Raw genomic sequence first — 11,832 nt, 5'->3', positions numbered from 1 at the left:
TCGTTAGTACTCGGAAGTCGGAGATTTCTGACTTCCCATTTGTTTTAAACGCGGCATAAGGTGAAGCCATAGACTGTATAAAAAATAGGGTGAAGCACAACGTAATTTTGATTCACATCAACATTACTGCGCTTGTCTTACTCTCGCGAGAAGCTGAACTGCTAAGAACGAGAACTGATTTGATCAGCTGATCAGTCAAAATACTCGCGCAGTGAAACTCAGAGATGGCGAGTATGGAGCTTGCACCACTTAGACCATGGGATGACTTCTTCCCAGGAGCTGATCGATTTGCAAAACCCGACTTCGGAGATTTAGCTAAATGGAACAACAGGGTGATCAGCAACTTGTTATACTATCAGACCAATTATTTCGCCGTGGCCATAGTGGTTTTCCTGATCGTGGGGTAAGTCAGCATGACAGCGCGAGCTTCCTAGCATTATCCACCCAGCTGCTATAGCTAGCTAGATATATAACTCGTTTCTTTGATTAGCCTGCATTCCGATCCACGCGCCAGTCGTGGGCATTTATTCATAGCAATGCGCAGTCCCTATATACATTTTCATATTACTGCAACGACAAAATAAGAGATCCAGTCATGTCATGGAATTGGAATGGAGTCTGGCATTAGCTACTGTAGTTGGCCTGCTAAAAACAAATGTCATTACACCACTTCCTGAATCAGCTGCCAGCAACTGTGTGTGACATTTCTTTGAATCATGGGAGTCATGATGAACATAGTAATAGTCTCTTGAGTCGACCTGACAATGACACCACATGGATGCTGCAAGTTGTCCCAGCTGTTGGGTCCTTATCTCAGCCACACACTGATCCATGTCAAAGTATGCTATTAATACAATTGATAAGATACCTGAGGAACAGCTTTGTATGCATCCTAATTCCTAAATTGCAGCTACAGTAGCTTGAAAGTTATGATATTACTTTAGAAAATGGCTCAGATAAAAATACATAAATAATGTAAAGGTGTTGATCTTATTCCAGCCACCAGGTTGTGCTCATCATTACATGTTTTGTGTTTTAGAGCCCCAATTGTTATTTTGCATTGCCATGTATAGCGTTTGAGTGGATTTAGAGGTGTGGAATCTGTGTTTCCCTTCTGTTGTGTAGGTTTCTGAACCCTCTTGGCATGTTTCTGGGCGGAGCGGTGGTCTCTCTGGTCTTCATGGGCTCGGTGTGGGCAGGAGAGAACAAGAATTTCATCAAGAACTTCAAGAAGAAGAACCCCACTCTGTTTGTCATCGCTGTCATGGGAACGAGCTACTTCCTGCTGTCGCTGTGTGGTGGAGTGATGGTCTTCATTTTCGGAATTACTTTTCCCTTGTTGTGTGAGTCTCAAACATTCTACACTCATAGGGCCAGCTTTTTGGACACAGATTAAGGTCTTTGTACAAGACTAGGCTTTATCTGTGTCTGGGAATTCAGCCCATAGGGTCAGAATCCTGATAGTCACACAATGCACAAGTATGCACACAGTAACTAGCATGTAGATTTGTCCTAGCTTCCAGGCCTTTTGCAATGGTAACTCCATTGGAATCTGGTGCAAACTAGCTACATATTGTGCGCAAGATAATGTGATATAACCAAAGATTTTTGGTGTCCATTACTGGCTGTTACAGGAAAGCTAGAAGAAAAAGAAACGCACACCTATTTAGGCGAGGTGCTGGCTAGCGGAGTAGAAAACTTGAAAATAAAGGAGAGCCGCACACTCTAGGAGCTCAGATGCAAAAATGTAATATCCAACGTTTCGACAGCCAAGCTGTCTTCATCAGGGTGTAATCCTGTTACAGGAACGCCCTATACAAACTGCCACCATAGATTTTTCAACTAACCTGTCCTTGACGATACTTTCTTCATTTTCGATTTGGTGTAAGAAGTATCTTAGAAATGTCAGTTTCCAGTTGCAGGTGGTTCTGCAAAAATCAACGGAGCCCCCTCAAAAATATGAAATCCATGTTTTGTTCCTCACCATCTTAGCTGCTGCACATCTAGCACTTCCCAGCATCTTTCCAGGAACTATTCATTTCTATGCAACACACCCACCATCTACACACATGCAAGAGGCATATCTCATACAAAACATGGATTTAATATACACTGGGCAAAAATATGAATGCAACAAGCATACTCATCAGATATGTCAACCATTGAGCATGTTTGGGATGCTCTGGATCCAAGTGTACAATAGTGTGTTCCAGTTCCCGTCAATATTCAGCAACTTCGCACAGCCATTGAAAAGGAGTGGGACAACATTCCACAGTCCACAATCAACAGCCTGATCACCTCTATGAGAAGGAAATGTGTCGCGCTGCATGAGGCAAATGGTGGTCACACCAGATCCACGCCCCTACCTCTTTTTTTTATTTAAAGGTATTTGTGACGAACAGATGCATATCTGTATTCCCAGTTGTGAAATCCATAGATGAGGACCTTATGAATTGATTTCAATTGACTGATTTCCTTATATGAACTGTAACTCAGTAAAATCTTTTATATTGTTGCATTTATATTTTTGTGCAGTATAGATAAATGCGCAAAAAAAAATCCCCATAGTGGGCCTTGTGTTCTAAAAATATACTCCCCAAAAAATCATGAGTACTCGAATAATCAAACATTAAACACCCATCCCTACTGTAAACAGACATTTCTAAGATCTTTTTTCAGACTCGACAGCAAAGAAAGTATTGCCAAGAAACATAAATACCTCTACTTTCATATCACATAAAAATTATTTCACAAATGCAAAATACACAGTTACTGTCGACTGAAACTTTGTTAAAGCAGTATGGTCCACTCCATCTTCCGTCTGTTTTCCATAAACAAGTGCTGTAACATGGAAATATGGCCATGTGGGAACCCTAACCCAATAAAGGTGTGTAGTAATTTAACCTTTTTTTGTTAAATCTTTTCTCGCTGATATGAAATATACATTTCTTATGTTTCCAAAACCGTGCCGCAACACAAGAGATGCGTGTTAATGTTTAGAGCAAGAGTCTGGGCTCTTAACATAAGTTCCCTGGTCAGCAGATACTATCGTCAATAGATGCTAAAGCAGTTAGCGTCTATGAATGGGGTAGGTGCAAACATGGGGGATGAGTCTCAGAAGATGGAGCAAACAGATTTTTTTATTTAACCTTTATTTAACTACTCTCACTGATTTTATGGGTTCAATATGGAGAATGCATGTGCCACTGTTTTGAAAAGAAATAGCCTAGACCAGTATTTCCTAATTCCAGTCCTCGAGTACCCCAAACAGTACATATTTTAATTGTAGCCCTGGACGAGCACACCTTATTCAACTTATCAACTAATCATCAAGCCCTCGTTAAGTTGATTCAGGTGAGTTTGTCCGGAACTACAACAAAAGTGTATGGTGTTGGAGTAGACTGGAGTTGTGAAATGCTGGCCTAGACAAACTGCTACAGTCTGAAATACACAGTACAGAACACAATGTTTAGGGCAATTGGTGGTTCTGAGAAAAGTACAGGCAACAACTGTAACATTGTGGTGGAAAAACAGGAGGCAGTCAGTATGTGACACAGGCTATCCCAAGAGGGCTGTCCTGTGGCTGCCGACGTGGTTGCTATGTACTGTCTGTACTATAGACTCCCCTACATTTACTGGCTTACATCATGCAGTCAGCATCTCTGACGATGGAAGTAAAGATGCCTCTCCTTAACCCGTTAGTCAATTGTATTTCATAATAACATACCTAGAAAATAATTATCCTTCTCAGTTGAAGCTGCGTAAGAGTAAGGCACACGTGTGCACTTTTACAACATGTTTCCAGCTGACAAAATGGGAACATGCTACCATGGGAATCTCCATTGAGGATAGCACATCCTGAACGGGTAGGAAACTAATCCTGCCTTTCTTCCCTATAGTGATCCTGGTTCATGCGTCTCTGAGGCTGCGCAACATGAAGAACAGACTGGAGAATAAGATGGAGGGAGTGGGCATGAAAAAGTCCCCGATGGGCATCATCCTGGATCTGCTAGACCAACAGGAGGAGAAGATCAACAAGATCCAGGACTTCCTGGAGTCAAAGCTAAACAAGGATTGAGGGGAGAGAGCCAAAATGGCACCCGCACCCTCATTCTGATTAAATTCAACATGGTTTGCTTTTTCCTTTAACACCAAAATCAAGTGTGTTGATTTGTACCCCATATAATGTCAGTGGTGTCGCATTCCCCCTATTTATCATTCTCACTCCATTTGTTTTGTTATATTGAAACACCTTTGTACATTTTGTGTCACACAGTCCCTGATTTTCTTTGGAGCATTTCAGAAAGATTTGTACTGTCGTGTATGGATCAGATGTTGGGGGGAAGGCACTTGGCACAATGAAATGAGGCATGAGCGTTCCTGTGTATATTGTGTGTCCATTCAAATAAACACACAATGCACATGTCATTATGTAATTGCAATATGTATCCAGGCACATTTGACTTTTGAGCGTGCGTGTACAATGTCAACAACAAAAAAAGCTGCATGCCAGAATGCAATAACTATTGCATGTTAAACCAATTGTGTTCAGTAGCGTAGCATTTTGAATGATCTTTTTTTAAAGATATCAAAGCATTTAATCAATCAGAACCAATTTATTTGCTGCCTCAGAAGAATAACCATCGCTGTATTTCCTCTTAAGCTGAACTGGTGTCGCTGGGCTCCCCCTTATGTTCACTGGACCAGTGACTGCTTATTGACAAGTAGCAATAATGTCCCTCTTGTTACTTCAGACCCTGTGGGTTGGGCTTGAGATGAACATTATCAGATCATAGTTATGCAATATGGGAAAATGAATGGCAAATGCAGCTTTATTAATTGAAGTAGTCATGTTGTATATTTTAAAGTTGTGCTTCCATGTATCACTAAATCTTCTGTACTTGTGTATTCAGCATAAAGCATGCAGAAAACAAATGTTTGCATTACAAAAAGGACAGGGTAAGGCACCGAAGTATTGATGGAAAAATGATTAGTGCAAGAATGTTACCTCTGTACTATTAAATATTACACACATTATGAATGTTTGGTGTATTTTTGTTGTGTAGTTGAAAATAGGGGTTCTGATTGTATTTTCCAGATGTTTGGAGATATTTTTTTGTCATATTAAAAATGCCAATCCAATTGATCCAATTCCAGGGATCACCATTGGTAATTCATATAAAACGATTAAATAGATTTTAAGACGCTATACAGATCCCAGAATGAAAGGCCCAGTGCAGTCAAAAACATGATTTCCTGTGTTTTATATATAACCTCAGCAAAAAAAGAAACGTCCTCTAACTGTCAACTGTGTTTATTTTCAGCAAACTTAACATGTGTAAATATTTGTGTTTCAGTGATGCCCTGATGCCCTCCACCAACTGTTGCTTTCAGATCTCACCATGCATTTTGGATGGGATTCAGATCTGTACTCTTAGCTGGCCACTCCAGAACAGTCCAGCATCTCTTATTGAATCATTCCTGGGTGCTTTTTGACGTGTGTTTGGGGTCGTTGTCCTGCTGTGGGGTTGCTTTGCTGCCTCTGGTACTGGGGGCCTTGAATGTGTGCAAGACATCATGAAATCACCAGACTATCAAGGTGTTTTGTAGTCCAATGTTCAACCCAGTGTCTCTGTTGAAGGTTGTGGGTCTTCCAGAAAAACAACGACCCAAAACACACATCAAAAGCACCCTGGAGTGGTTTAAGAAGAAACACTGGACTGTTCTGGGGTGGCCAGTGAAGAGACTAGATCTGAATCACATCCATAACTAATGGCAAGATCTGAAAACAGCAGTTGGTGGAGGGCACCCCTCTAACATTGTAGAATTAGAACAGTTTGCTGCTGAAGAGTGGGACAAATTGCCAGTAGAAAGGTGCAGCAAGCTCATTGATGGCTACAAGAAGCATTTGTTGGCAGTTATCTTGGCCAAAGGCGGTGCAACCAAGTACTAGTCCCGGGGTGCCAATAATTGTGTCCATGCCATTTGTCTTTATTTTTTGAATTAAAATAAAAAAACATTTTACAAAAATAAAATTGGTTCTGAAATGTTGAAAATCCAATAACAAGGTGTGGACAGTTATTTTCAATTTCAACTTAGAAGAAATAGGGAATTATTTAAGAAAAGTGCAAGGGTACCAGTATTTTTTGACGCAACTGTAAGATCCTACAAATGTATGTTAATGAAGGAAAGATTGACATCCGAAACATTTTGTATGTACACTGATTTTTTATGTCAATACAGTTATTAATCCAGTCCCTGAACCACTGATCCACAGTGTTTTACACAGTAAAAGACTAAGGGCTGGATTCAATCCGTATCGCCAAAGTATCATGGAAGATCCACATTATAGCTCATTGAAATTTAGGGTTTGATTCAACCTGTATTGCTAAAGCGTTACAGATTGCGCAATCAAAATGTTAAGGTAATTTACTATTGAGCTGACATATGCAGCGTTTACCGTGAATGCAGTCTCTGCTAACGCGGGAACATTGCCTTTAAATTTCAATCACGCTGTAATGCTGACCTTCAGCAATACGGATTGAATAGAGCCCCGAAAGGCAATGTTCTTGTGTTCGCGGAGACTGCATTCACGGTGAAGGCTGCATATGTCGGCTCAATCGGAAATTACCTTTACATTTTGACGTAGATCTTTTGTAATACGGATTGAATCCCATACTAAAACGTTTTTTTTCCATGGTTCCTCCGTATACTGTATATTCTGTATATGGTGTTCAGCTATATCAATATTGCAAAGTTGGTAGTTAGACACCATAGTGGTTTTAAAAACCCATATATGAAAGATCCAAGTCATCAGTAGAGGATGTACTATGGACTTGGGGCTGTACAAAGTCATGGAATTTTACACAAACAAATATAATTATTTTTTCTTAGACATTCTTCATTGAGACTTCATTGTGCATTTTCCAGCTGTAGGCTCATATCCAAATACCATAAAAGTTCTTCCAAACCTCAAAGAACAGAACTTGTTCTGCCTGACCATGAGAACTGAGGCAGACTATTGTTACAAGGGGAAGCAGACTATTGTTACAAGTGGAAGACATTAAACACATCATGTTGAACAAACACAGCCTGGTGTTGTAAATTCCTCAGAGATTGAAGAGACTGGTTTCTCTTGATTCCAATTCTTTGGGGAGCGGCACCTGTAGAAGTAATACATTATACAAAGAAACAGCTGTGAGAGAGCTTTGATTGGCAGTGGAGGATACACAGATATATCACATTATTTGAATTTCACACTATAAATCTGGTGTACATATTTGCTAGCGTGTGTCTAATATGGGTTAAAGCTAACAAGCTTGATTGGACTAAGTTTCTCCAGTTCAAGAGTGTTCCACAATACATAAACTCAGCAAAAAAAGAAACATCCTCTCATTGTCAACTGCGTTTATTTTCAGCAAACTTAACATGTGTAAATATTTGTATGAACATAACAAGATTCAACAGCTGAGACATAAACTGAACAAGTTCCACAGACATGTGACGAACAGAAATGGAATAATGTGTCCCTGAACAAAGGGGGGGTCAAAATCAAAAGTGACAGTCAATATCTGGTCTGGCCACCAGCTGCATTAAGTACTGCAGTGCATCTCCTCCTCATGGACGGCACCAGATTTGCCAGTTCTTGCTGTGAGATGTTACCCCACTCTTCCACCAAGGCACCTGCAAGATCCCAGACATTTCTGGAGGGAATGGCCCTAGCCCTCACCCTTCGATCCAACAGGTCCCAGACGTGCTCAATGGGATTGAGTTCCGGGCTCTTCGCTGGCCATGGCAGAACTCTGACATTCCTCTCTTGCAGGAAATCACGCACAGAACGAGCAGTATGGCTGGTGGCATTGTCATGCTGGAGGGTCATGTCAGGATGAGCCTGCAGGAAGGGTACCACATGAGGGAGGAGGATGTCTTCCCTGTAACGCACAGTGTTTAGATTGCCTGCAATGACAACAAGCTCAGTCCGATGATGCTGTGACACACCGCTCCAGACCATGACGGACCTTCCATCTCAAAATCGATCCCGCTCCAGAGTACAGGCCTCGGTGTAAAGCTCATTCCTTCGACGATAAACGCAAATCCGACCATCCCCCCTGGTGAGACAAAACCGTGACTCGTCAGGGAAGAGCACTTTTTGCCAGTCCTGTCTGGTCCAACAACGGTGGGTTTGTGCCCGTAGGCAACGTTGTTGCCGGTGATGTCTGGTGAGGACCTGCCTTACAACAGGCCTACAAGCCCTCAGTCCAGCCTCTCTCAGCCTACTGCGGACAGTCTGAGCACTGATGGAGGGATTGTGCGTTCCTGGTGTTACTCGGGCAGTTGTTGTTGCCATCCTGTCCCGCAGGTGTGATGTTCGGATGTACCGATCCTGTGCAGGTGTTGTTACACGTGGTCTGCCACTGAGAGGACGATCAGCTGTCCGTCCTGTTTCTGTGTAGCGCTGTCTTAGGCGTCTCACAGTACGGACATTGCAATTTATTGCCCTGGGGCACATCTGCAGTCCTCATGCCTCCTTGCAGCATGCCCAAGGCACGTTCACACAGATGAGTAGGGACCCTGGGCATCTTTCTTTTGGTGTTTTTCAGAGTCAGTAGAAAGGCCTCTTTAGTCCTAAGTTTTCATAACTGTGACCTTAATTGCCTACCGTCTGTAAGCTGTTAGTGTCTTAACGACCGTTCCACAGGTGCATGTTCATTAATTGTTTATGGTTCATTGAACAAGCATGGGAAACAGTGTTTAAACCCTTTACAATGAAGATCTGTTAAGTAATTTAGATTTTTACGAATTATCTTTGAAAGACAGGGTCCTGAAACAGGGAAGTTTCTTTTTTTTCTGAGTTTATATTGCAAAAAAATGTTTTAAGCAATAATCAGACAACTTTTAACATCTGACTAAACACTGTGAAGGCTGGTCAGATCAAGTTTGTGAACAATATGTCTGTTAGTGACCCTGTGCTAATCTGAGAATCATCAGTTGTACTCACGGCTTTGAGATAGGCCACATTGCTCTTTTTGATCTCGTTAAGCAGTTCATCGCGGGGCGTCACATCCACCTTGGGTGGCTGCCGCCTCCGAGGAACAGGCTTTAATGTCTTCATCACATCTTTCAGAGTGGCCTTCAGTTCTACCATCTCATCAACGCCTGTACCCCTCTGTTTTCCTGTTGTGTTCCTGAGCTGGACGTTCAGCCTCTCTGCTCTCCTGTCGTCCCTTGGGTCCAGATCCAGAAAAGGGTCACGCTTTTTGGGGGTCCTCTTCAGCTGGATGTCTCTTAGAGGGTTACCAGACGAGTCCATGCTGGGGGGCTGTTGTGGAATGGGGTTGCGCTGTGGAGTGTGGTAAAGCTGCTTGTGTTGATACTGTGGAGAAGTGTTGGACTGCTTGACTCGGGAGAAGGGCTCTGGTTTGGGTTCCATGGGACCCTGTGGACCCTTGGGCAGCTGCGGCATGAGGGCCGCTATTTCGGGAGGGATGTAGCCAAGCATCGCATCATACATCTCAAACACCTCCTTCTGCTCCTGCTTCTGCTGCTTGCTCTGCTCCTCGTTCCTCTGTTGTCTCTGGCGGTCCAGGTTCCTGGTCAGTAGGTTAGTCACCACCATCCTAGGCCCTGCCTGCTCAAAGTGGTAGCCCATCTTCAGGAGGGTATTGTTGGCCTTGAGCAGGCGCGACACCTCCATCTCCGCGTGGTGGCCCAGCATGTGTCTCTGGTTGTGGAAGCGGAGCTTAGTGAGGCAGCGGATAATGGCAATGATGCCCTTCCCTGTTATGAAGTTAGACTCTATGTTCAGTGTGGTGATGCTACGGTTCTCTCTCAGCATGTTGGCCAGGGTGAAGGCAATGTTTTCGTCTGCACCGGTGTTGGCTATGCTGAAGGTTTTGACGTGTTTGTTCTTCTTCAAGGCATTGACGTATTCTACAAGCATTTCTTTGGGAATGTTTTCTATGTTGTTCAGGTTTACATCTGTGATAGTGGGGTTGTTGTGGCATATCTTATCCAGGGTGGTGTCCAGGTTTGTCTCATTCCCTGAGGGTCTTGATGTCTTCTTGGCTCCACCAAGGCCACCAAGGCCCCCGCCAAGGGCCAGCGATGGAATACTTAGCTTGTTTATTACTCTCACCTCTTTCTCTGGGACAAAACAGGCCCTCTTCTCCTCTGGAGTCATCTCTGTTCCTTCAGGAGTCTCTGTGGTGTTCATTTCTACTTTCTCAGATATTTGTGATGTGCTCTTTTTTTGCTCTCTGCTCTCAGTCTCTTTCTCCTCTTTCTTGTTGGTGAACTCTGGAGGGGGCTGCAAGGGACTGGTAGTGTATACAGTGTTTGTGCTATTGTCATCCAATGACTCATTTAAATGTTTATTCACTGGATGTTCATGTATTTCTATGACCCTTTCATAGTTTATGTTCTTTCTATCCTCAACCTCTTCCTCCACTATCATTTCCTCTCCTTCAACACCATCTGTAGCTTCCACCTCAATGTCTTCTTCTTGCACCTCATACACAATTTCCATGTGTTCAGCGTTTTCTTTCTTTTCAGCATCCTCTTCCATGGTTTTCTGATGAAGACAAGTAGTACAATAATTTAATAAACTTAGCCTTGTAGAACATACAGTCAGTCAGTTAATTATGTTTGTTTATAATGTTATAATAATTAAAGTGGTATACAGTATGATATATTAAGATGTTTCACCAGATAGGTGCAGGGAAATGTAGTTTTACAGGGTCAGCCATAGTAGTACGGCGCCCCTGGAGAAAATTAGGGTTAAGTGCCTTGCTCAAGGGCACATCAACAGATTCTTCACTTTGTCTACTCAGGTATTCAAACCAGCAATATTTTGATTTCTGGCCCAATCCTCTAACCACTAGGCTACCAGCCACCCTATTTGAAGGCTATATCTACGGTATGTTGACCATTGGTTATGTAGTCCCTTACCTTATTGGGCAGTAGAGTGACGGGGACCCTTTCCTCCTCCAGCATGCGTTTTGACTCCTTCTCCCAGTATAGATAATCCACCAGGCCCCTGTGATCAAACGAGCCTGTGGGCACCTTCTCTGTCTGGCTCTTCTGTCTCTGACCCACAGGTACCCTCTCATCTGGGGCTATAATGTCCATCTCTTTCTGGAGCTCTTTCAGCTCCTCAGGAGACAAGTTTGATGTCTTCATCATCAGAGTCTGCGGATGGCTTTTCTTTCTGCTGGTCCTTCTGTCTCTGACCAAGCGGTACTCTCTCGTCTGGAGCTAAAACATCCATCTCTTTCTGGAGTTCTTGAAGATCCTCAGGAGACAAGCTAGCCAGGATATCATCTTCATCAATGTCTTCCTCATTTATGTCCTCCATGTTCCGGTCCCTTTGGTTGGACATATCCATCTAGAAGTCGTTTGACAAAATAAACTGTTTGTCAATCAACCTAAAGTGTAAAAAGTATATCCACAATGACTGAACAGTTCTAGAGCCGAGTGGACAGTGCTACTGGCTCTGTCTCTAGCTGGTAAATGGCCCGCTCACACCTCAGACAAAGTCTAAAATTAACACATAGGATCACATGGAAAATATTTATGGTGCAAGAGGGTCAGGGGAGACATACTAACATATTCCTTTTTCAGGAGCTTGAGTCAGCTAAACAGGCTTCATGATCTTTCAGTATGGCAGTTGACTGGGAAACAGGAAGAGGGGGAGATAGACAGTAACTGTTGAATTGTTTTTTTACAGGCCTGGGAAGGAATCCTAGGGTCCACTGCGTAGAGGGCTCCGCCCAATCCCCCAGAGTTCCCTGAAAAATGTAATAATATCTCCCTAAAGCACAACAATGAACAGCT

General features: G+C 42.9%; 2 protein-coding genes across 2 annotated transcripts; one reads left to right on the top strand and one right to left on the bottom strand.

Moving 5' to 3' along the window:
• Nucleotides 1-184: 184 nt before the first annotated feature.
• Nucleotides 185-5,037, top strand: LOC120059205 (PRA1 family protein 3-like). Its single transcript, XM_039008074.1, has 3 exons — nt 185-403; nt 1,126-1,343; nt 3,900-5,037. Exons 1-3 carry the CDS (start codon nt 225-227, stop codon nt 4,076-4,078), a joined length of 576 nt encoding a protein of 191 aa, XP_038864002.1. The 5' UTR covers nt 185-224; the 3' UTR covers nt 4,079-5,037.
• Nucleotides 5,038-5,475: 438 nt separating this feature from the next.
• Nucleotides 5,476-11,377, bottom strand: LOC120058625 (leiomodin-3-like). Its single transcript, XM_039007383.1, has 4 exons — nt 11,309-11,377; nt 10,948-11,172; nt 8,999-10,570; nt 5,476-5,556 (listed from the first exon to the last, which is right to left on the bottom strand). Exons 1-4 carry the CDS (start codon nt 11,375-11,377, stop codon nt 5,476-5,478), a joined length of 1,947 nt encoding a protein of 648 aa, XP_038863311.1.
• Nucleotides 11,378-11,832: the final 455 nt, after the last annotated feature.

This window comes from Salvelinus namaycush, chromosome 14 (genome assembly GCF_016432855.1).
Source record: "Salvelinus namaycush isolate Seneca chromosome 14, SaNama_1.0, whole genome shotgun sequence".
Taxonomy (NCBI): Eukaryota; Metazoa; Chordata; class Actinopteri; order Salmoniformes; family Salmonidae; genus Salvelinus; species Salvelinus namaycush.
The sequence above is the reverse complement of the archived record's forward strand: the minus strand, read 5'-3'. Positions and strand labels throughout refer to the sequence as shown.

Coding starts and splice junctions, on each gene's coding strand:
- LOC120059205 (XM_039008074.1), top strand. CDS start 225: ATGGCGAGTATGGAGCTTGCACCACTTAGACCATGGGATGACTTCTTC. Junction 404..1,125: donor GTGGTTTTCCTGATCGTGGG/GTAAGTCAGCAT, acceptor TCTGTTGTGTAG/GTTTCTGAACCCTCTTGGCA. Junction 1,344..3,899: donor AATTACTTTTCCCTTGTTGT/GTGAGTCTCAAA, acceptor TCTTCCCTATAG/TGATCCTGGTTCATGCGTCT.
- LOC120058625 (XM_039007383.1), bottom strand. CDS start 11,377: ATGTCCAACCAAAGGGACCGGAACATGGAGGACATAAATGAGGAAGAC. Junction 11,173..11,308: donor TTGATGAAGATGATATCCTG/GCTAGCTTGTCT, acceptor CTGATGATGAAG/ACATCAAACTTGTCTCCTGA. Junction 10,571..10,947: donor TCACTCTACTGCCCAATAAG/GTAAGGGACTAC, acceptor TGTCTTCATCAG/AAAACCATGGAAGAGGATGC.